The sequence below is a fragment of the Pan troglodytes genome, chromosome X, assembly GCF_028858775.2.
Source record: "Pan troglodytes isolate AG18354 chromosome X, NHGRI_mPanTro3-v2.0_pri, whole genome shotgun sequence".
In the NCBI taxonomy this organism is placed as follows: Eukaryota; Metazoa; Chordata; class Mammalia; order Primates; family Hominidae; genus Pan; species Pan troglodytes.
The window spans coordinates 98,559,358-98,585,171 of NC_072421.2; the positions used below are offsets into that span (position 1 = coordinate 98,559,358).

At 42.5% G+C, this 25,814-nt stretch overlaps 1 protein-coding gene across 30 annotated transcripts in view; it reads right to left on the minus strand.

Moving 5' to 3' along the window:
- Nucleotides 1-13,192: 13,192 nt before the first annotated feature.
- Nucleotides 13,193-25,814, minus strand: part of TRMT2B (tRNA methyltransferase 2 homolog B) — a 45,151-nt gene continuing 32,529 nt past the window's right edge. For 11 of the 30 annotated variants that reach the window (XM_003317551.6, XM_063804352.1, XM_016943722.3 and 8 more), the window contains 3 exons: nucleotides 25,510-25,629; nucleotides 25,197-25,296; nucleotides 15,565-16,926 (listed from right to left, as the gene is read on the minus strand). In XM_003317551.6, the coding sequence (XP_003317599.1) occupies nucleotides 16,800-16,926; nucleotides 25,197-25,296; nucleotides 25,510-25,629 (347 nt within the window). In that variant the 3' untranslated portion in view covers nucleotides 15,565-16,799. Of the gene's footprint in view, nucleotides 16,927-19,853; nucleotides 19,967-25,196; nucleotides 25,297-25,509; nucleotides 25,630-25,814 lie in introns of all 30 variants that reach the window. The other 19 variants (XR_010154743.1, XR_010154738.1, XR_010154745.1 and 16 more) reach the window with 5 other exon arrangements.

Sequence of the window (25,814 nt, forward strand, 5' to 3'; positions counted from 1 at the left end):
CTTAATTGTGTTGCTACAGGCTGTTAATATACTTTCCAAGCTCTTAATATACTTTTCACCTCTTACCAAGCTGGGTGACCAGGCAATTTCCCCCAGTGAAGGCAGGAATAACAGTGCCTACCTCAAAGGCCTGCTGTAAAGTTTAAAAGGGATGATACACACAAAAATGTTTAGAATAGTGCCTGGCACACCCTAAGTAGGATATTAAATATTAGCTACTATTATGTTGATTTAGGGAAGGAGCTCGGTGAGATCATTAGAAAGCTATAGTCCCCCTTCTGGGATAGGTATCCACTTTTCTGTAGAAAACAACCCAAAGAGAGGTGTCTTAGACTGTCAAGTACAAAGTGAATAGAGAATCTAGGGTAATTACAACCAACGCCTCCCATATTTTTCTCTTTCAGAATCCTAAATCTGCCAAAGAGGTTTTACAAATCTCTTTCTCAGTGGGGCAGTCCAGGGACCAAGAAATGGATAGTTTATTGAGCCTGGAGGGCAAATTTTCTTAAAGGCAAGTGGTTGCCTTGGGGTTTCTTTTCTTTAGTTGTCAATGTCTTGGTCACTCTCCAAGATGTTTAGAATGTAGCTCCCGTCAGAGGCACTTGCAGCTTATGAATGACCCTGGCCTATCATTCACTCATATGGCTCTGGGTATGTTTCTATCTTATCTTTCAGGGACAGACCTGGGCTTTCTGACTAGAGAATTCACTATGAATAGGTAGAGAGGTCCTTCTGCTCTGAATGGTTTTCAACTCCTGCACTCCAGTCCTCACTTGTCATTCATGTGTTAGGTCTACCTGCCAGTAGCACTCTGTCAGCAGGGTTGTTAAGCAATCTATGACCTCTGTAGGAAATGAGTCATATAGTTAGCACGCAGCAAAGGTTAAGAAAGAACAGTGATAATTCAGGGTTGGAGCATGGAAACCAGTAGTAGCTAAACTAGTTATAAATCCCCCAGAGATTCAAGTGTTGGGTGTTTGGGCCATACCAGTTGTGTTTTTATTTTTGTTTTAGTGGCAGGGTCTTGCTCTATCACCCAGATTGTAGCGCAGTGCCACAATCATAGCTTGCTGCAACCTCGAACTCCTGGGCTTAAGCAATCCTCCCACCTTGGCATCCCAAAGTGCTGAGACTACAGGTGTGAGCCACTGTGCCCAGCCCCAGTTGTGTTTTGAATATTGTTCTTTCCTCTCAATAACATCTTCAAATCACTTATTTTCAAGGCAGTTGCTACTGGCAAGATGCAATAAGTGCACTCAACACAACATCACTCTTCTCAGGAGAATCCTGCCAACTAGTATTCTTAACCATAAGATGGCTATGACTGACTTAAGGGTCAAGCCTGGACTCACTGCTTTGTTACTCAACCCTGTAAACCCTTTATTGGAAGACCAAAACTTAAATTTCTGACATGAAAGAGTATAGAGAATGAGAACTGTCACCCAACTTTCCAATACTGAAACCATCCCCTCATCCCGCTGTATTTTTATAGCTGCAACTAAAAGAACTATAGCCATGGCACCCCTGATCTGTACCTTATTCCTTCAGCTGTAATAAAATGTTCTCCCACTCCCCTTGCCTTTTTTCTCATGTCAAGCTCTGGAGGAAACAATTGTTATCCCAGGCAGGAGAAGGTGGCAGATGCTTTCTGCTATTGGCAGATAGATAATATCAGCTCAGGGGGAATGTACTTCCACCCCTGTGCCCAGTAAGTGCCAGGATCTGGTCCAGGAAGGCTGAGGTGGCTCTGCTGTTGGGTGGTGGGAGAGCAATGTTAACAAAGCACTCAGGCTGTGCTGTGCACTGATGACTCAGGAATCCCACACGATCCCACGCTCATGCTAGTCGCCACATCCAGGAACTAAAATAGACCTCTGGTGCTATGAGACAGCAGGCCTTTAGATCTGCTCAGAAAAATAAGCCCAGTCCTAACAACTGGCATGCTATTCAATACAATGGAATGTTACACAGCCATTAAAGATGGCAATTATGTGCACTGTGTGGGTGGAAACCAGAATGTGAAATAACGTTAAGTGAAAACAGCAGAATAGGAAAGAGCAGATATACATGCTGATCCTAACTATGTAAAGCATACATATAAGAGTACTTCTCTAAAGAACTTAAAAGAATGAAGAGTTCCACAGTTCTTTTACATTCCACACCCCCTACTCCAACACATTCTTAATATACTTTTTTTTTTTTTTTTAGAAAATTGTCATGCTGATTACCCTAGGTTACAAAGACACCTGTCTTTTAGCTAACACAGGAGTTAACTCCACTGATAATGTGGTTCAGGGACTAAAGGAGAACTGAATACTAAGGGGGCTGGTGCCCCGTCATTTGGAGCAACGTGGATGGAACTAGAGGTCATTATGTTAAATGAAATAAGCCAGGCACACAAAGACAAATATCGTATGTTCTCACTCATATTTGGGTGCTAACAAAGTTATCTCATGGAGGTAGAGAATAGAATGATAGATACCAGAGGCTGGGAAGGGTGGAGCGGGGAGCGGAGAAAGAGATGTCGGTTAATGAATACAAACATACAGTTATAATAGAAGGAATAAGTTCTAATGTCCAATAGCACAGTAGGGTGACTATAGTTAACAATCATTTATTGTATATTTCAAAACAGCTAGAAGAGTTTAAACATTCCCAACAAAGAAAAAATGTTTGAGGCAACAAATATCTCAATTGCCCTGATCTGATCATTACACATTGTATGCATATATCGAAACATCACATGAAAAAATATGTGCAACTATTATGTATCAACAAAAATGGCCTGGATCGTTCCTCTTCCTCCCCTCGCCCCCTTAGGGAACTTGCTCAAACACAATTACCATTTCAGGTTTGGCACTACAGTGAGAAATTCCTTCCTAACTCCAAGCTGACCAAATAAGTCTAAGATGGGAGATTAAGAAAATTTACATTTCCAGCCTGGGCAACATAGCGAGACCTCATCTCTACTAACGATCAAAAATTAGCCAGGCATGTTGGCACATGCCTGTAGTCCCAGCTACTCAGGAGGCTGAAAAAAAAGGGTCACTTGAGCCCAGGAGACTGAGGCTGCAGTGAGCTATAATCACAGCACTGTACCCAGCCTGGGCAACAGAGTGAGACGCTACTCAAAAAACAAACAAACAAAAAACCAAAAAATAACTTATATTGAACCTCTTTTAGTTGGGCCACTGTGTTTTGAACTAGCCTTGCTTATATGGAAAGAAAGGAACTAGATTTTTTTTTTGATAGGCTTCTAGAAGTTCCATATTTGTAAAAGAATTGTTGCACACTACCCCTCTTGTCACCTTGTCAGGGTTGGTACTTACAGTCAGTCAAACATCTAGCACATATCTGGGTATCTGAGTGAGTAAAATTCTCTCCCTCGAGATGTGGCCTTAACACCTTTCCAGACCTGGTTTTTCTAGAATTAGCTTTCAATCAGTATATTTAGTTTTCCAAAGACTACAGTTAGTTTCTTTTAACTTTGCATTTTGAAATAATTTTAGATTTACTGAAGAGTTGTAACTATAGTTCAGAAAGTTCATGTATACCCTTCACCTAGCTTCCCCTAACGGTAGCATCTCATCTTCTGGTACACTGATCAAAACTATCACATTAACATTATCATCATACTAGTTACTAGACAACAGACTTTATTTAGACTTCGGTGTTTTCACTAGTGTCCTTTTTGTTGTTGTTGTTCAAGATTTAATTCAGGATCCCATACAACATTTATAGATTGGTTAGTTTACAAAAAAAATCCTACAAACAGGTTTCCTCTTAAGGAGTTGAAAGGGTAAGCTAGTAGGTGTTCTAAGCAAGTTATGATCCTGAGCCACTCTACCCAGAAGGGAACTCCATCACTTCTGTACCAAAGCCCTTAATCCAAGACGCCTCATCACAGTTATTTTCAGAAAACATGTCTTACATTAGCACTTCTCGCAGTAGTACAAAATGATTTGACAAGTAGGTTATTTTTAGCAACCAACATTATGAAGGTGACAAAATGAGAGAAATAGCCTTGTCTGCTTTCTATGCTTCATTTTTCTTCAAACCGTATATAAATTTTTACTAAAAGCTGTAATATTTGACTAAAACATAAATGCTGAGAAACACCCACACCAACAGGGAAGGGACTCTGCGACGTGTTTGGTTTGACTTGCCTAAAATTAATTATTGAAAACACAGAAAATTGGCCTGGTGCAGTGGCTCACGCCTGTAATCCCAGCACTTTGGGAAGCTGAAGTGGGCGGATCACTTGAGGTCAGGTGTTTGAGACCAGCCTGGCCAACATGGTGAAATCCCATCCCATCTCTACTAAAAATACAAAAATTAGCCGGGCGTGGTGGTACATGCCTGTAATCCCAGCTACTCAGGAGGCTGAGGCAGGAGAATCACTTGAACCCGGGAGGCGGAGGTTGCAGTGAGCCAGGATCATGCCACTGCACTCCAGCCTGGGTGACAGAGTGAGACTCCATCTCAAAAAAAAAAAAAAAGAAGAAAACTTACAGGAAACAAATTATTTTTGCCAGTTAATCTCAATAATGGGAAGGGAAAGCAGGCTATGACATTCATTTATTTGTCAACAAATAATCGGATGATTAAGAATGACACCCATTACAAAATGAGCCAGGCATGGTGGCGCATGCCTGTAATCCCAGCTACTCGGGAGACTGAGGCAGAAGAATCACCTGAACCCAGGAGGTGGAAGTTGCAGTGAGCCAAGATGGTGCCACCACACTCCAGCCTGGGCGACAGAGCGAGATTCTGTCGCAAAAAAAAAAAAAAAAAAAAAAAAAAAAAAAAAAAAAAAACCACACCCATTTCATGCATGCTATGTGCCAAGCAATTTGCAAAGTGTTTTATATATACACAGATTGTTTCACTAATTGGTCACAGCAATCTCCATGAGATAAGTGCTATTATTATCCTTATTTTACATGGAGATGGGTGGTAAAAAGAGCATTGGAGAGGTCAAGTAACTTGTCCTAGATCACAGAGCATGTAAGTGATAGAGTCAGGATTTAGGCCAGGTCAGCCTGACTCCAAAACTGCTCTGCTTGGCCAGTATGCTATATCGCCTATCTAAGCACCTGCCATATTTCAGACACTGTGCTAGGTGTTACATATACAACAGTGACCAAGATATAGCTCTTGTCCTCTTAAACCTTACAGTCTAGTTGGAGGAGACAGACTACTAAACAGCTTAGTATAGCCCTCTCTTCTCTGATATTCCTTGGCTTGGTTACGTATAAAGGTAATCAGTAAAGGCAAATGGTAAATACCAATATCCTGAAATATTTCAATTCCTTTTGTAGATCCTCAGAGCAAAGGCCTCTCCCCTCCATGTATCATGAATGTCCCTAACAGTCACAAATGGACTTGAGGATATTTACATGTTCCTCCATTGTGTGGCTCTGGGCCACATGTGGGCACTGCCACCCTGCTTAGTCTCCTTTGAAGAGAGACAATGAGAAACATAATGTGGAAATACATGTATTAATGAAATAGAATCACCTGATGGAAAATTGTTAAGTGTCAGACATAATAGCTGTATTTCATTTCAATTGTCCTTTTGCACTAACATTAATTGGCAAGTACTAAGGGAGCTTCATGACTGCACTTTATGGGCATGCCATTTTGAAATATATTCCTTAGGAAAGTGACAATGATGCCCCTGTAAGCTATAAATTTCCAATGTGATTTTGAAGATAAAGGGTTGGAAGACTTACATCTGAACAAATGACAATCATCTTCTCCCTTCCAGCCCAAAAACAATCAAAGGGCATTATCTAATACCATAATACTGTACTTCTCAATGCTGGCTGCATATGGGAATCACCGGGGAAATTTTAATATTACCAACGCCTGTGTCCCACCTCCAGTGATTGTGATGACTCAGCTGGTCTGGGCATGGTCTGCACTTGGAAGTTTGGAAAGATCCCTGGGAGATTTTAATATACATACAAGTTTGGGAACCACAACCCTTATCAGAGGATCATAACCCTGACTGACTGCAAATTAGAATCACCTTGGGGATCTTTTAAAAATTCAGATGTTTGGGCCACACCCCAGACCAATTAAATCAGAATCTCTGGAGGATCAAATCCCAGGAACTAGGAAGTTTTGTAAAAAGCTCCCTCAGGTGATTCCAATGATGTGCAGCCAAGGCTGGAAACCACCGTAGTAGGTGAAACTCCAAATCTGAAAAGGCAATGACAAAATTTGCACTCATTGGTTCAGCAACTCTAAGATGAGCCTAATGAGAAGAAGCCTGTTCTAGAAGAGGAGTGGGAATCAGGCTGAGGATAACTGTTCTACTTTAATATTAAAATGAGTTCACTTTTCTCTCACATGTATGAGAGTTAATTTTTTTTTTTTTGAGACGAAGTTTTGCTCTTGTTGCCCAGCCTGGAGTGCAATAGCGCAATCTCCACTCACTGCAACCTCCACCTCCTGGGTTCAAGTGATTCTCCTGCCTGAGCCTCCTGAGTAGCTAGGACTACAGGCGCCCACCACCGTGCCCAGCTAATTTTTTGTATTTTTAGTAGAGATGGGGTTTCACCATGTTGGCCAGGCCAGTCTGGAACTTCTGACCTCAGGTGATCCACCTGCCTTGGCCTCCCAAAGTGCTGGGATTATAGGCGCGAGCCACCGCACCCGGCCTGAGAGCTAATTTTATTAACTTAGGCTAGGAATTATAATCTTTCGCTAGAATTACTAGTAGCTGATGATACCTTAGCCCTACTTTCTACCACACCCCCCAAAATAATGGCAGAAGGAATGAGAAAGGAAGTGCTTTAAAGAAATAAAAACCTTTGCAAAGGACTGCAAACCAGTGCTCAGAACACCTGGGTAAGTCTAGAAGAGTAGCAAGCAGAAAGACAAGCTATCTGGCCTATGTATTACCCAACTACTGTAGTTACGTTTTATCTGCAACCTGGTGTGCACTTTTACTCATCACACCAAACACCAGGCTTAGAGACCAAAAATCCAAAGTGATTCTCATCCTTGGCTACACAACAGTCATCTGGAGAGCTTTTAAAATAATGATGCTAGGGCTACACCCAAAATGAATTAAATCAGAATGTGAAGTGATGACACTCAGGAACTTGTTTTTGACGGTCTCCAGGTGATGTGCAACCAAGGCTGAGAATAGTTGCTCTGAACCAGTGGTTCCTAAATTTGAATGCACACCAGAATCACCTGAAAGACATGTTAAATTAGATTGCCCTAGCCCCAGTGTTTCTGATTCAGTTGAGGGAGAGCCCAAATGTGTGCATTTCTAACAAGTTTCCAGGTGATGCCAAAGCTGCTGGTCCAGGGATCACACTTTGACAGGTAAAACTCGACTACTGGTTCACAACCTTGACTGCATACTAGAATCACCGGGCAGGGTGGACAGTAATTTTAAAAAGACTGATGACTAAGACCCTCCCCAAACCAATTAAATTGGAATGTCTGGGGCCCAGGCATCAATATTTTTTATATATTTTTTGAGACTGGGCCACACGCTGTTACCTAGGCTGGAGTGCAGTGGTACAATCATGGCTCACTGGAGCCTCGACCTCCCAGGCCCAAGTAATCCTCCCGCCTCATCCTCCTCAGTAGCTGGGACTACAGGCACACACCACCATGCCTGGAAAATTTTTTTGTGTGTGTGGAGATGGAGGTCTCACTATGTTGACCAGGCTGGTCTCAAACTCCTGGATGCAAACAGTCCTCCCACCTCAGCCTCCCAATGTGCTGGGATTACAGGCGTGAGTCACTGCACCCAGCCCGGATCTTGGTTTCTAAACACCATTCTACACTGAAAGGAACCAGGGTTCATTGGAAATGGCTGGTTCCAGGACTAGGGCAAGGAAAATGTAAAGTGACCCTGGGAATCTTGTGCCAGAATCTAAGGAAGTGCTCAAATACTAATGGAGGCATGTTAAGTGACATGAGAGCCAGCTGAAGGGACTCCCACTGGTCAAACTGTAGAAAATTTGAGCATCAAAAGGAAAATAATTGAACTGAGCTTAAAACACGGAATTCAAATAAGCAAATCACTGAATCAAGTGATATTAAAAAAAAAAAAAGCGGGGGGAAACAACTTTGCCACTATTGTGCCAGACCACTGTCAACTCCAATTTGGACAGAACCAGATTCGAGAGGCCGAAGAACAGATCCAGAGACAGCAAACAAGACATGGTGTTTTTTTGTTTGTTTGCTTTTTTAACTGGGGGCTTACATTCAGAGGAGACTCCAGTGGTGATGGGCTGGATGGAACTGCAACCACTTGCAAATGCATGGGGTTTATATAGCATTTTCACCTAACACCCTCCCCCTAACAACCTGCAGCTGGCAACCTTCATTTAAACCAAAACAAAGGGCCTCAATTCCCCGTATGGCCTGCATTTCACGGGACAGGCCAGGAGCTCAGATGTTCCCCATAGATCAGAAATGGACCTCTGGGTTCCTGAGCTGGAAACTCCCTATCGCATTCAGGTGCATCTGCCATACGGGGCCATTCTCAGGCTATTGCTATCTTCAGTTATTGCTATCAGGTGCATTTACCATACAGTCACCATAGTAATTATTAGGAAGCAATATTATACTAACTTCTTGCTCTAGAAATTGGTATTAAAAGGGAAAGACTTAGGTCTTTACCTGGCTTTTTTGGAGGAACTCTAGTTCATACCCTCTAGATAGGGAAAAGCTCATTTTTATAAAAGAGTGACAGCTGGCTGGGTACAGTGGCTCACGCCTGTAATCCCAGCACTTTGGGAGGCCGAGGTGGGTGGATAACCTGTGGTCAGGAGTTCGAAACCAGCCTGGCCAACATGGTGAAATCCCATCTCTACTAAAAATACAAAATTAGCTGGGCCTGGTGGCAGGTGCATGTAATCTCAGCTACTTGGGAGGCTGAGGCAGGAGAACTGCTTGAACCCGAGAGGCAGAGGTTGCAGTAAGCCGAGATCGCACCATTGCACTCCAGCCTGGGAAACAAGAGCAAAACTCTGTCTCAAAAAAAAAAAAAAAAAGTGACAGCTAATAAACACAGACCAATTGACAGAATTAGGAAATCATGGCTTTTCAATCCCCAATTAAATTATTAATTTACCATCAGTGGGTACACGAAAATAAAAAAGTTAGAAAGCAATTATTTGTTTTTGAGACAGGGTCTTGCTCTGCCACCCAGGCTGGAGTTCAGTGACACAATCTGGTCATGGCTTACTGCAGCCTCTACCTCGCAGGCTCAAGCTAATCTCCTACCCCAGACCCCCAAGTAGTTGAAAATACAAGTGCGTGCCACCATGCCAAGCTTTTTTTTTTTTTTTTTTTTTGGTAGAGACATGGTCTCACCATATTCCCCAGGGCTGTTCTCAAACTCCTGTACTCAAGAAATCCTCCAGCTTCAGCCTCCCAAGGTGTGAGCCACTGCATCTGACCAAAATAAATTAAAAAATTAAAAAATATTAAATGACTGAGTCAGGAAACAGTAATCAACGGATGCTAAAATCTTTAGGGAAGAGGTTATTGGGAAACAGGATAGTCACATAGCATTAGAGTGACATCCAATAGCTTTTTTTTTTTTTTTTTCTGAGATGGAGTTTCGCTCTTGTTGCCCAGGCTGGAGTACAATGGCACAATCTCAGCTCACTGCAACCGCCGCCTCCTGGGTTCAAGCGATTCTCCTGCCTCAGCCTCCCAAGTAGCTGGGATTACAGGTGTGTGCCACCACGCCCAGCTAATTTTTGTATTTTTAGTAGAGATAAGGTTTCACCATGTTGGTCCAGGCTGGTCTTGAACTTCTGACATCAGGTGATCCACCTGCCTCAGCCTCCCAGAGTGCTGGGATTACAGGCATGAGCCACTGCACCCAGCCAACATCCCACAGATTTCTAATTAATTACAAAGAGGAAAATTACATGGAGAGTTCTGAGGGCCATCAACCTAACCATCACCTTTACTACAAGTGAGCAACTGAAATAATGTACCTCCTAATGGGATGCAACATGAAGTACATACCATCACTTTAAGTTTTGGGGGTGTTTTTGTTTTTGTTTTGTTTTGTTTTGTTTTTTGAGACAGGATCTTGCTGTGTCACCCAGGCTGGAGTGCAGTGGCACCATCATGGCTCACTGCAGCCTCAACCTCCTGGGCTGAAGCAATCCTCCCACCTCAGCCTCCTAAGTACCTGGGACTACAGACATGCACCACCACGTCCAGCTAATTGTTAAATTTTGGATTTTTTTGAGACAGGGTCTTGCTCTGTCATGCAGGCTGAAATACAGTGGTAAAACCATGGCTCACTGCAGCCTCCAACTCCCAGGCTCAAGCAATTCTTCTGCCTCAGCCTCCAAAAGTAGCTGGAACTACACGTGTGCACCACTGTGCCTGGATAATTTTTTTATTTTTTGTGGAGATAGGGTTTTGCCATATTGCCCAAGTTGGAGAAAAAGATTTTAAAACTTTCCTTCATGACACTGTTTTTGGGAAAACAACAACAACAACAACAACAAACCCTCAAAAAAACGTTTAAAACTGATATAAAACCCTATCACACAGAAAAAAAAACCATATTTTGGTTCTCAAGATTTGGTTCTCTACGTTACCCAGGCTGGGTCTGGTCTTCAACTCCTGAGCTTAAGTGATCCTCCTGCCTCCACCTGAGCCACTGCGCACAGACCACTTAAGTATTCTTGTCAAAAATGTGTTTTGTTTCGTTTTTGTTTTTGTTTTTTTTTGAGATGGAGTTTTGCTCTTGTTGCCCAGGCTGGAGTGCAATGGCACAATCTCAGCTCACTGCAATCTCCACCTCCCGGGTTCAAGCAATTCTCCTGCCTCAGCCTCCCAAGCAGCTGAGATCATAGGCGTGCACCACCATGCCCAGCTAATTTTGTATTTTTAGTAGAGATGCGGTTTCTCCATGTTGGTCAGGCTGGTCTCAAACTCCCGATCTCAGGTGATCTGCCCGCCTCGGCCTCCTAAAGTGCTGGGATTACAGATGTGGGCAACCGTGCCCGGCCATCAAAAATGTTTTAATGTGAGTCTAATCAAGCCACTAGACCTAACTTCAAGTTTATAAGAAATTTAGGTCAAGAAAAAGTTAAACATGAACACACGTAAACAAAACATCCTGGTTTACCCAGGACTGAGGGGTTTCTCAGGATGTAAGATCAGTGCTCAAACTAGGAGAGTCCTAGGCAAACCAGGACAGTTGGTCACCTTAAAATCAGACAAATCCATAATGTGGAACAGACCTGGTTTCTAAAAAGTCAGTGCCTTGGGTAAAAAGAAAAAGTGAGGAGATCATTCTAGATTAAGAGAGACTAAAGAGGCCATACACGGAGGCTCATGCCTGTAATCCCAGCACTCTGGGAGGCCAAGGTGGGTGCATCACTTGAGGTCAGGAGTTTAAGACCAGCCTAGCCGACATGGTGAAACCCCATCTCTACTAAAAATACAAAAATTAGCCAGGTGTGGTGGCACACACCTGTAATCCCAGCTACTCGGGAGGCTGAGGCAGGAGAATCACTTGAACTCAGGAGGTGGAGGTTGCAGTGAGCTGAGATCGTGTCACTGCACTCCAGCCTGGGCTGTGACAGAGCAAGACCATCTCCCAAAAAAAAGAGATACTAAAGAGACACAGACAAAACCACCAAATGTAACATGTGAATTGGCCATAAAAAACATTTTGGGGACAGTTGGGGAAATTGAATATAAAGCAGTGCTACCCTGCCAGTCCACAGATGTAAATGAACAATGTCGCTAAGTCAGTACACTGTGTAATTCAGCTGCCTTTTTTTTTTTTTTTTTGAAAAAGACTTTTTTGATAAAGAATGTGGTACTCTGGCACTCTGGGAGGCCGAGGCGGGCAGATCACTTGAGGTCAGTAGTTCAAGACCAGCCTGGCTAACATGGTGAAACCCCATCTCTACTAAAAATACAAAAAAAATTAGCCAGGCATGATGGCGCATGCCTATAATCCCAGCTAAGTGGGAGGCTGAGGCACGAGAATTGCTTGAGCCCAGGAGGCAGAGGTTGTAGTGAGCCAAGATTGTGCCACTGCACTCCAGCCTGGGTGACAGAGCAAGATTCCCACTCAAAAAAAAAAAAAAAAAAAAAAAGAAAGAAAGAGAGAAAAGAAAAAAAGAAAAAGAATGTGGACCAGGTGCGGTGGCTCACGCCTGTAATCTCAGCACTCTGGGAGGCTGAGGTGGGTGGATCACCTGAGGTCAGGAGTTCAAGACCAGCCTGGCCAACATGGTGAAACCCCGTCTCTACTAAAAATACAAAAATCAGCCGGGTGTGGTAGCACACACCTGTAATCCCAGCTTCTCAGGAGGCTGAGGCGAGAGAAATGACTTGAACCCAGGAGGCGGAGAGGCGGAAGTTGCAGTGAGCCGAGATCGCGCTGCTGCACTCCAGCCTGGGTGACAGAGTGAGACTCCATGTCAAAAAGAAAAAGAAAAAGAAAAAGAATGTGGTACTATGATACACACTTTGGTATAAACTCCTTATCTTTTTGTGAAACATCAGGCAGTCTCCAGACCACACCTCAAGAAGCACTGAACTACATTAGATGACATTAGTGAAGATTAGTGAGGTACTGCTAATTTTCTTAGTTGAACTCATAATATAATGGTTATGTAGAAAAATGTCCTTATGCTTAGAAGATAGATGTATAAGGTATACATGTATCTGTATACCTTATACAGACAGATGAGGGATCTAAAGATGAAGAGTTGGCCGGGCGCAGTGGCTCATGCCTGTAATCTCAGCACTTTGGGAGGCTAAGGTGGGAGGATTGCTTGAGTCCAGCGGTTTGAGACCAGCCTTAGCAAGATGGTGAGATCTTATCACTACAAAAAAATTAAAAAATAGCCAGGCATGGTAGCAAACATGTGTAGTCCCAGCTACTTGGGAGGCTGCTATAGGAGGATCCCTTGAGCCCCGGAGTTCAAGGTGGCAGTGAGCCATGATGGCGCTACTGCACTACAGCCTGGGTAACAAAGCAAGACCCTGTCTTAAAAAAAAAAAAATTATGACTCACTAAAGACTCAGATGATTTTTAGCATTTTTAAAGCAATAAAGTACATTTTAATTAAGGTACATACACTGGTTTTTTAGATATAATGATATTGCACACTTAATAGACTATAGTATAAGCAATGTTTATATGCACTGGGAAACCATAAAATTCACGTTACTTGCTTTATTGAGATATTCACTTTGTTGTGGCAATCTGGAACCAAACCCGCAATATCTCTGAGGGCATAACTATAAACAAGTAACAAAATTATGAGGAAGTTGATTTTCCATAGCCAATCCTGTATTTATTCATTAAATATTCCTTGAAGGAGGAATATTTAAGTTAAAAACAGAAAGGTAAATAGAGTAAACCAGAAGAGGTAGGGAAAAGAATATTCCAAGCTGAGGAAACAGAATGTAAATAGGACCAAAAGGGAAGAACTTTCTCCTTTTCAGGGAAAGGAATCCAATATATCTAGAGAAATGGAGTTCTTCAGATTATGAAGTGGCTTTTGAGCTTCATCAATAATGTTGGACTTTATTTTAAAAGCAATAGGAAGTTGGCTGGGTGCAGTGGCTCATGCCTGTAATCCCAGCACTTTGGGAGGCCAAGGTGGGTGGATCATTTGAGGTCAGCGGTTCGAGACCAGCGTGGTCAACAAGATGAAACCCTGCCTCTACTGAAAATACAAAAAGAAAAAAAATGAGCCAGGCATGATGGCACATGCCTGTTATCCCAGCTACTTGGGAGGCTGAGGCACGAGAATTGCTTGAACCCAGGAGGCAGAGGTTGCAGTGAGCTGAGATTGCACCACTGCACTCCAGCCTGGGTGACAGAGTGAGACCGTGTCTCAAAATTACTAACTACATAAAATAAAATAAAAGCAACAGGAAGCCAATGACAGATTTTAAGTAATGGAGAAACATGAGATTTGCATTTTTTCTTAAGAGGGTCTTGCTATATTGTCCAGGCTGGTCTTGAACTCCTGGGTTCAAGCAATCCTCCAGCCTCAGCCTCCCCACTAGCTGGTATTTCAGGTGTGTGCCATGGTGCTAGAATGAACTGGGGCAAGAGTGAATACAAGCAGCAACAGTTGTGAAGATGACTATTGCAGCAATAACCTGGAGAGAGATGATGGAAGCCTGCAGGGATGGCGACTTTGTGAAAAATTGGATGAGGCCAATAGTACAGGAGAAGGACTCAAAAATCATTCCCAGACTCTGGCTTGGGTGACTGAGTAAACTGTTATATTCATTAAGACTGAGAATAGAGGAGGAAGAACATGTTTAAGGGAAAGATGGAAAGCATTCAACATTAGATATATTGAGTTTGAAGAATCTAGAAGATATCCAAGAGGAAGTTACCTTATAGGTAGTTGGATACAGGAATGAAAAAGAACTCTGTTTTCTGGCTTAAGTGATTGATATAGATGGTATTGCCATTTGCTGATATAGGGAATAAATGGAAAAAAATTGCTTTTTTGAAAATTTCAGTTATAAAAATAATATAACCCATCACATAAAATTTAAAAATAAGGAAAGGAAAAAATTTATGCAACTACCATAAACCAACACTTTCGGAGGCCGAGGCGGGTGGATCACCTGAGGTCAAGAGTTCGAGACCAGTCTGGCCAACATGGTGAAACCCCATCTCTACTAAAAATACAAAAATTAGCTGGGTGTGGTGGCGGGCGCCTGTAATCCCAGCTACTCAGGAGGCTGAGGCAGGGGAATCGCTTGAACCGGGAGGCGGAGGTTGCAGTGAGCTGAGATCACGCCACTGTACTCCATCCTGGGTGACAGAGTGAGGATCCATCTCAAAAAAATAAAAATAAAATAAATCTTTCTGGCTGCTCCTCCTTGGGCTAGATAATTCTTATAGATAGCAAGGGTTCAGCTGGAAGATTTCTTTGATATACAAACTAACCAATTCAGAGCTATATTCCCTCTATCTGGCATGGACACCCCAAGAGACAACATTCCAGTGTCCTAATCACCCCATGGCCAGGTACCAGACAACTAGGGAGCACCCCTATACCTTATTCAAAGTAGCCAATCCTAAACTGTTCACTCAGCCCTGCATTGCCTTTCCCAAAGAAACTCAAGTAACGGCAGTGGCCTAAACCTTCCCCTCTTCTGTCTTCTGCCTCCTGCCCACCCTGGTGTCTTTCCCATGTAGTCCTATGTGGCATAATATGTCTCCTGTCTCTAGGACCTGTAAGCATAATAGACTTTGTTTTCCTGAGCCTCTCCTGTGTCTCCTCTTGTGGCTATACCTGACCCACCATCTAAAAAAAGAATAGAAAACATTATATAGTAGCTTTAACAGCCATATTTTTCTAAGAAGGAGGCTTCTCTAGAATGTTTGATTGAGAAGAATTAAAAATACCAGTTAACCTGATATCACTTTGTGAATCAGACAACGCTTACTAAGTTACACATCCTTAGGCCTTTAGATTATCAAAACATAATCTAAATTGTTGGGCAAGTACCCAAGAACAACTCCAGAGTTGATGAAATCATGGACTAGAGAATGTTAAATACAGTCAGTTTTCAATATCCAGTTTATTATGTTATATTAGATTTTGGAGCTTTTTGCCTCCACACTACACAGCACAATTATAGGTATTCAGTCTCTCTGAAAATCTCCTTTCCCTTAGGGTCTCTCCAATAACCAATTCTTCCTCCACGGGTGAGAGTTAATTGGTGCTATTGCTCCTAGGGATAACTACATTTTCTTTTTTTTTTTTTTTTGAGATGGTGTCTCACTCTGTCACCCAGGCTGGAGTGCAGTGGCACAATTTCAGCTCACTGCAACCTCCACCTCCCAGGTTCAAGCAATTATCCTGCCTCAGCCTCCCGAGTAGCTGGGATTACAGGTGCCCACCACCAGGGAAAACTACATTTTCAAGGGGCATTCGAGATGCCTTAAAACCAAGAAAACCCAAAAGAATTAATCTCATCTGATGATCACTCAGTCACCCTGTATTCACTTCATGGCTTACCCTGCTTTTAAAAAACCTCGACTGTTTCTGGTTTTAATCCTTAACTACCTCAAGAATCCAGAAGTCTTAGAAATATCTAAAAATTGTACCATCTCTGAGCAAATGCACAGGCTCCAGTCAATGTAAAATTATTACCAGCTGCTTAAAAAAGGTCATTTGTCCACACCATAAGCAGAAACGGAGGAGACAAGACTATAAACTAGAACCAAGGCTGACAGCAACAGGAAGAAACAGTCCAGATCCAGGAGTGGGGAGTGGTCAAACCCAAGCAAACGGGCATGATTGAAAGGGAATCTGAAATCTAAGGTTAAGTCAGCCGCGGCGGGGTGTGGTGGCTCACGCCTATAATCCCAGCACTTTGAGAGGCCGAGGCGGGTGGATCACTTGAGGTCAGGAGTTTGAGACCAGCCTGGCCAACATGGTGAAACCCTGTCTCTACCAAAAATACAAAAATTAGCCGGGCATGGTGGCACGCACCTTTAATCCTAGCTACTGGGGAAGCTGAGGCACGAGAATCACTTGAACCCGGGAGGCGGAGGTTGCAGTGAGCTGAGATCACGCCACGACACTCCAGCCTGGGCAAGAGTGAGACTCTATCTCAAAAAAAAAATCTGCCTCAGACCACAGGCCTAATAGATTCTTCCTATTCACAAACCAAAGATTGGTTTCCACTGTAATGCTCCCAGGGTCTGCAATGTAGCAATATGCCAAACCTGAAAGTTTCTGAAACTTCAGCCTTAACAAATAGCCTGCAGTCTTCTAGGAGGCTGCTTATCGAGTAAAGAGGAGCACCAGCTCACAATGTGGGGTGTGAGGGAACAAATCCACAGGTACAGCTTGCTGCAGGACAAAGGGCTCGCCTAAGAGCTTCTTAGCAGGGTCTGGAGGACAGCACAGCCTGTAGAAACAGAACATAGCATCAGTTCCCAGGAATAAAAGGAAGAACCCACAGGAATACAATTGCCTAAAATAGAGGCTCTTCCACTGTGTTCCCACAGGCCCCCTGTGTTTCTCTTATACAGCATTTATCTTATTTAATATAATCGTTTTTCTTCACCATCTTCCTTACTGAATTATAATCTTTTTAAGGGTAGAAATGAAGTAAACACTGCTTAATATTCATCTCTGGGTTCCCAGTATGTGGCACAGAATAAGGGTTCAATACATATTTGGTAAATGGAACTGAAGGGCCTGTATGTTTATAAGGCCTTAAGATAGATAACCACCAAACTGTTCTAAAAAGGGTTGTACCAATTTACATCCCAACTAGCAAAGTAGAAGAGTATTTGTTTGCCTGGGTAATATTCAATACAGTCATGCATCACTTAACGATGGGGGTACATTCTGAAAATTCCATTGTTAGGCAATTTCTTCATTGTGTGAACATAATAGAGCATACTTACAAATATCTAGATGACAGAGCCTACTACACATCTAGGCTATATGCTATAGCCTATTTCTCCTCAGCTACAAATCTGTACAGCATGTTACTGTACTGAATACTGTAGACAACTGTAACACAGTGGTAAGTATTTATATATCTAAACATTAAAAAGTACTGTAAAAATATAGTAGAAAAACTGGTCAACCTGGACAGCATAGTGAGACCCCATCTCTACAAAATTCTAATTTTAATTTTTAACTGATTTTAAAATTAGTTGGGTGTGGTAGTACATGCCTGTACTTCTAGCTACTCTGGGGGCTGAGGCCAGAGAATCACTTGAAACCAGGAGTTCAATACCAACCTGGGCAGCATAGTGAGACTCTGTCGTTACCAAAAAATAAAAAATAAATAAAATAAGGTCCGGGCATGGTGGCTCATGCCTGAAATCCCAGCACTTTGGGAGGCTGAGGTGAGAGGATTGCTTGAGCTCAGAAGTTCGAGACAAGCCGGGGCCACATGACAAAACCCTGTCTCTACAAAAAACACAAAAACTAGCCGGGCATGGTGGCTCGCACCTGTAGTGCCAGTACTCAGGAGGCTGAGGCGGGAGGATGTCTTGAGCCCAGGAGATAAAGGTTGCAGTGAGCTGAGATCACACCACTATACTCTAGCCTGGGACAGGATCATCAATATCACTGTTTTGCACCTCCAAATCTTGTCCCACTAGAAGGTCTTCAGGGGCAATAACATACATGGAGCTGTCATCTCCTATGATAACAATGCCTTCTTCTGGAATACCTCCTGAAGGATCTGCCTGAGGCTGTTTTACAGTTAACTTTTAAAACATAAGTAGAAGGAGTATCTGCTAAAATAATACAAGTATAGTATAGAAAGTATATAAACCAGTAACACAGTCATTTTATTATCCAGTATTATGTACTATAGATAACTATATGTACTTAATTTTATAAGTGGTGATGCTGGTGTAAACAAACCTACTGACAGCACAGTAAGTTTGTTTACACCAGCATGACCACAAACATGTAAGTAACCCGTGTGCTGAAATGTTACAACAGCTATGCTGTCACTAGGCCATAGGAATTTTTCAGCTCCATTATAATTTTTTTTTCATTTATTATTATTATACTTTAAGTTTTAGGGTACATGTGCACAATGTGCAGGTTAGTTACATATGTATACATGTGCCATGCTGGTGCGCTGCACCCACTAACTCGTCATCTAGCATTAGGTATATCTCCCAATGCTATCCCTCCCCCCTCCCCCCAACCCACAACAGTCCCCAGAGTGTGATGTTCCCCTTCCTGTGTCCATGTGTTCTCATTGTTCAGTTCCCACCTATGAGTGAGAATATGCGGTGTTTGGTTTTTTGTTCTTGCGATAGTTTACTGAGAATGATGATAAATCATGCTGCTATAAAGACACATGCACACGTATGTTTATTGCGGCATTATTCACAATAGCAAAGACTTGGAACCAACCCAAATGTCCAACAATGATAGACTGGATTAAGAAAATGTGGCACATATACACCATGGAATACTACGCAGCCATAAAAAATGATGAGTTCATGTCCTTTGTAGGGACATGGATGAAATTGGAAATTTATTTATTTATTTTTTTTTTTGAGACGGAGTCTCACTCTATCGCCCAGGCTGGAGTGCAGTGGCACAGTCTTGTCTCACTGCAACCTCCGCCTCCTGGATTCAAGCGATTTTCCTGCCTCAATCTCCCAAATAGCTGGGATTACAGGCACACACCACCACCACACCCAGCTAATTTTTCTATTTTAGTAGAGACGGGCTTTTACCACGTTGGCCAGGCTGGTCTCAAACTCCTGACCTCAAGTGATCCGCCCGCCTCAGCCTCCCGAAGTGCTGGGATTACAGGCGTGAGCCACCGCACCCGGTCAGCTCCAGCTCCATTATAATCTTATGGCACCAACATCATATATTCAGTCCATTGTTGACTGAAATGTTATTATGCGACACAAGACTGTAGTTTAAATAGCATTATCCCATTATAATCAAATACATGACAAAAATATTCACTATCACATCTACAATGGAACATTTTCTTATGCAATATAATAAGCAAAAGGAAAAAATGAGTATTAGAAGGAGAGGGACAGAATTATTTTTACATGGTGATCATATGGTCAGCTACCACAACAATGTGAGAATCAACTAAAAAATGAATAAAACTAATAATAGAGTAAGGTAGCTGTATACCAGATTGGCAATAACTAATGAGAAAATGTCATGAAGGCTGGGTGCGGTGGCTCACACCTGTAATCCTAATACTTTGGGAGGCCAAGGCGGGTGGATCACCTGAGGTCAGGAGTTCAAGACCAGCCTGGCCAACATGGTGAAACCCTGTCTGTACTAAAAATACAAAAATTGGCTGGGTGTGGTGGTGCATACCTGTAATACCAGCTACTCAGGAGGCTGAGGCAGGAGAATTGCTTGAACCTGGGAGGTGGAGGCTGTAGTGAGCCGAGACCATGCCACTGCACTCCAGCAAGATGAGACTCCGTCTCAAAAAAAAAAAAAAAAAAGAAAAGAAAATGTCATGAAAAGATCCCATTCATAATAAAAAGCTGGCCAGGCACAATGGCTCATGCCTATAAGCCCAACACTTTGGGAGGCTGAGGTGGGAGGATAGCTTGAGCCCCAGAGTTTAAGACCAGCTAGAATAACATAGTAAGACCCTGACTCTACAAAATTTTAAAAATTAGCCTGGTGTGGTGACTCACGCCTATAGTCCCAGCTACTTAGGAGGCTGAGGTGGAAGGATTGCTTGAGCCCAGGAGGTCAAGGCTGCAGGGAACTGTGATTGCACCACTGTACTCCAGCCTGGGCAACAGAGCAAGACTCCATCCCCCCCAAAAAAAAGCATCAAATAGAATAGTGCTTATAGTATGCTTCTACTTGTTTGATAAAAAAGGAGAGCTAGTATGTACACACGTACGTGTGCACACACATGCGCTCATGCTTGTAGTGTCACAGAATATCTCTGGTAGCCCACACAAGAAACTGCTCAGAGTGGTGACATCTGAAAGACTAGGGGTCAGGAGTAAGAAACTCATTTTTACCCTAAATTCTTTTGTATTATTTGAATTTTCTCTCTCTCTCTTTTTTTTACTGTTTTAGAGATGGGGTCTTACTCTATCACCAAGGCTGGAGTGCAGTGGCACAATCATAGCTCACTGCAGCCTTGAACTACTAGACTCAAGTGATCTTCCCAACTCACCCTCCTGAGTAGCTGGGATTACAAGCATGAGCCACTGTGTCTGGTTTATTTGAATTTTTTCTACCATATGCACATACTGACTTTTTTTTTTTAATTGAAACAGGATTTCCCTCTATTGCCCAGGCTGGAGTGAAGTTGAGTGATCACAGCTCACTGCATGCAGCCTTGACCCCACCAGGCTCAAGCGATCCGCCTATCTCAGCCTCCCAAGTACCTGGGACTATAGGCACATTACTACGCCCAGCTAATTTTTGTATTTTTACTAGAGACAGGGTTTCACCATGTTGCCCAGGCTGTTCTCAAACTCCTGGGCTCAAGGAATCTGCCCACCTCAGCCTCCCAAAGTGCTGGGATTACAGGTGTGAGCCACTGCACTCAGCCAAATTCTACACTTTAAGTGGGTGAAGTACGCGGGGAAAGTGATACGTGCCCATAGTCCCAGCTACTAGGAGGTTGACACGGGAGGACTGCTTGATCCTAAGGGTTCAAGGTCAGCCTGAGCAACACAGCAAAACCTCATCTCTTTAGAAAAAAAAAAAGTTGAATTGTATGATATATGAGTTGTATCTCAATAAAGCTATTATTTTAAAAAAAATACCTTAGAGATCTCTTATTATCAGAACATAGAGAACATCTGCATTTTTTATAGCAGTGTAGTGTTTCATTGAATGGATGTGGCATAGTTGATTTAACCAGTTCCCCACTAATGGACTTTGGGAGTATTTCAACTTTTCCTGTTAAATATTGCAATGAGTAACTTTGTAGATATGTCATTTTATGTGTGTGAGAGTATCTACAGGATAAAACCTCAGGAATGGAATTACCATGTGAAAGGGTATATATACATTTGTAATTTTAATCTATATTACTAAGTTTCCATCCATAGGGATAGTACCAACTTACACAGGGTTAGTACTCAATTTACACAACTCATTTTTTAGAATTATTTTCCCATATTATTACCAATAATGCATTATCAAGCTTTTGTACTTTTGTCAATCTGAGGTATAAAAAGAAGTACCTCAGGGTACTTCTAATTTGCATTTCTATCATTATGAGAGAGACAGCGTCCTCTCATATTTTGTAAATACCTTTATAATATTGCCTTTTCATATCCTCGGTTCATTTTTCTATTGGCTGCTGGAGTACAGTGGTGCAGTCTCGGCTTACCAATTTCTAGGAGTTTCTTAGATTAAGGAAAAAAGTCTTTGTGATGTGAACTGCAAATTATTTTCCAGTTTGTATGCTGTCTCCTGTCTTTGCTTACAGTGCTTTTCATCATGCATAAATTAATGATTTTTTTTAATAGTCTTATTGAGATAATTTGCATACCATGCCGGGCACAGTGGCTCACGCCTGTAATCCCAACACTATGGGAGGCCAAGGTGGGCAGATCATCTGACGTCAGGAGTTTGAGACCAGCCTGGCCAACATGGTGAAACCCTGTCTCTACTAAAAACACAAAAATTAGCCAGGCGTGGTGGCAGGTGCCTGTAATCCCAGCTACATGGGAGGCTGAGGTAGGAGAATTGCTTGAACCAGGGAGGTGGAGGTTGCAGTGAGCCAAGATCATGCCACTGCACTCCAACCTGGGTGATGGAGTGAGATTCAGTCTCAAAAAAACAAAACAAAACAAAAAAACAATTCACACACCATACAGCTCACCCATTTATACAGTTCACTGGTTTTTAGTATATTCACAGAGTTATGCATCTATCACTACAATCAATTTCAGAACATTTCATTAGCTGAAGAAGATACCAAACACCCGTTAGCAATCAAGCCCCATTTAATCTCCAAAGCCCCACCCCCAGACCAAGGCAACAACCTATCTACTTTCTTTGTCTACAGATTTGCCTATTCTAGATAGTTCCTATAAATGGAATGATATAATATGTGGTCTTTTGTGTCTGGCTTCTGAATACCAGTCCCTTATGAATGATTTGCAAATAGTTTCTCCTATTCTGTGGCTTGTCTTTCACCTTTCTCAATGGTATTTGTAGCACAAAACATCTTTTTAAATTTTGATTTTTTTTTTTTGAGACAGGGTCTCACTCTGTCACCCAGGCTGGAGTACAGTGGCGTGATTTCAGTTTACTGCAGCCTTGACCTCCTGGATTCAAGCGATTCTCATGCCAAGTAGCTGGGATTACAGGCATGTGCCACTACGCCCAGCTAATTTTCGTGGTTTTTTGTTTTTTTTTTTTGAGATGGAGTTTCACTCTTGTTGTCCAGGCTGGAGTGCAATGGCGCAGTCTCAGCTCACTGCAACCTCCACCTCCTGGGTTCAAGCAGTTCTCCTGCCTCAGCCTCCCGAGCAGCTGGGATTACTCAGGTGATCCGCCCACCACCTCTTCCCAAAGTGCTGGGATTACAGGCCTGGGCCACTGTGCCCAGAAATATTTTCTTTTAATTTTAAAAAATTTCTTCCTATCGGGCCGGGTACGGTGGCTCACGCCTATAATCCCAGCACTTTGGGAGGCCAAGGTGGGCGGGTCACGAGGTCAAAAGTTCAAGACCAGCCTGGCCAACGTGGTGAAACCCTGTCTCTACTAAGAATACAAAAATTAGCCAGGCATGTGGCACGTGCCTGTAATTCCAGCTACTCGGGAGGCTGAGGTAGGAGAATTGCTTGAACTCGGGAGGCAGAGGTTGCAGTGAGCCATGATCACACCACTGCACTCCAGCTTGGGCGACAGAGCAAGACTCTGTCTCAGGAAAAAAAAAATTTCTTCCTATCTGTAGTTATGCTCTCTTTCTCATTTAAGACTATATTTTTGTGTTTTGCCCCTTAATATTGTTGATTAGGCTTATTTATTTAATTTTTTTCTTCCAATAACACCTTCTCGCTTTCTCATCAAATCTACAGGTTTTTTTGTTTTGTAAGTCATTAATTTATGGATTTTTAAAATCATTATTGAGTTCTTCCTTCAGTTTCCTTTGGGTTTATTGTTCTTTTTCTAGCTCATGACTTGAAAGCTCAAATCACTTCGTTTTTTATACATTGACATATAATGATTACATAATTTTTAATTCTCATTTGTTTCATTCAAATATATAATCTGTACTTTATACCTGTCTGTTGTTTCAATGCTACAAATAAATTATATTGCTTATAGTAAAAAGTGAGAGAGAAAAAGATTACAAAATATAAAGATTTCAAAAATCAAAATAGCTGACCAGGGTCAGAACTAGAGTGAAGTGAAAGGCACTTGCATTGGGTGCAAAATTTAATAGGGTGCCAAAAAACTCAGTAATCGAATGTTTTGATGCAATATTTTAGAATATCAAATTGGAAAACTGCAGCCTACAGGCTAGCCACTTGCTTTTATAAGGTTTTATTGGAACCAAAGCCAGAATTCAGGTAAGGCAGTGAGGCGGGGTTCAACAAGCACAAGGGCAGATCCCACCTTTCCCACCTTTTTAAAAAAATGTAATATTTTGTTCATCATGAATTATTTTGGATTAATTTTGATATTTGAAAATATTGGGCCAGACATGGTGGCTCATGCCTGTAATCTCAGCACTCTGGGAGGCCAAGGCAGGAGGATCACTTGAGCGCAGGAGCTCAAGACCAGCCTGGGCAACATAGTGAGACTTCGTCTCTATAAAAAAATCAAAAAAATTAGCCAGGCACTTTGGTAGGCCGATGCAGGAGGATCACCTGCACCCAGGAGTTTGAGACAAGCCTGGGCAACATAGTGAGACCTTGTCTCTACAAAAAAAATTAACAATTAGCCAGGTGTGGTAGTGTGCACCTGTAGTCTCAGCTACTTGGGAGGCTGAGGCAGGAGGATCTCATGAGCCCCAGGAGGTCAAGACTTCAGTGAGCCGTGATTGTGCCACTGTGCTCAACCTGGGTGACAGAGTGAGACTCTGTCTCAAAAGAAAAGAAAATATTGCACTAAAAATTTAGCCATTAAAAAAAGCTGTAGTGGAATAGAAACAAACAAAAAATATCTTGATTGCTGAGATTTTTAACACTTTTTTTTTTTTTTTTTTCTGAGACGGAGTCTCTCTCTGTCACCCAGGCTGGAGTGCAATGGCGCGATCTTGGCTCTTGGCTCACTGCAACCTCTGCCTCCCGGGTTCAAGCGATTCTCCTGTCTCAACCGCCCGAGTAGCTGGGATTACAGGTGCACGCCACCATGCCCAGCTAATCTTCTGTATTTTTTTAGTAGACATGGGGTTTCACTGTGTTCCCCAGGGTGGTCTTGAACTCCTGAGCTCAGGCAATCCACCCACCTCGGCCTCCCAAAGTGCTAGGATTACTGGCGTGAGCCACCGCACCCGGCTGACACATTCTTAAATTTTGCACCCAAACTAAGTACCTGACTTGCCTCATCCCTGACCCAGCCCTGTAATTGAGTCTTAAAGGTGGTATTTTTTTTGTTTCAGTTTCTTTACACTTCTAATGACTTGAAAGCTCAAATCACTTTCCAATTGTGTGGACAATAAGCATGAATGGCTTTGATAATCAGAACAAAAAATCTTAAACAGAAGTCAAGACTTACTCAATGACATTCCTAGTGGATTCACCATGGAGCTTGCAGGAAACAAAAACTAGCGTGTGGATGGCCCTGAAGTTTCGAATGGCTTGAATCACCTTGTAATCTGAAGGAAGAAACACCTTGCTATTAGTATAATTAACTACCATGGTCTCTGTTATCACAAACTTCCAACTGACCAGAACTCAGGATTGATTAGAAATAGAGGGGAAACAGGTTCAGAGCCAGCCCACTGGGAGCACCCGTAGCATGGTGTGGAAAAGAAGAACCAAAGTTGATGGACAATACTGGGAACATCAAAATAGCTGTTCATCCTTACGCAGTCCGGCACGGGCTGGGTTCACCACAGCAACAATTGACTGTCCATCTTCCTTTGACTTTAGCAGCCCTGGCAAAATCTTCTCTGCTTGACCAGTATGAAATTCAGAGTTGGTGATGCCTATGGAAGACAGGCCCACAGGACATAACTCAAGCCCAGCAGTAGGGGAAAGCTTCAGCTTCACAGAAATGCACAGGAGCCAAGGGCTCTGCCATCTCCCCTTTGGATCTAGCATCACTCCAAGTAACAAGGAAAGAAGTGCTTTTGGACAGACCCACTTCATTTTTTCCAAAGTACTTTCCCTT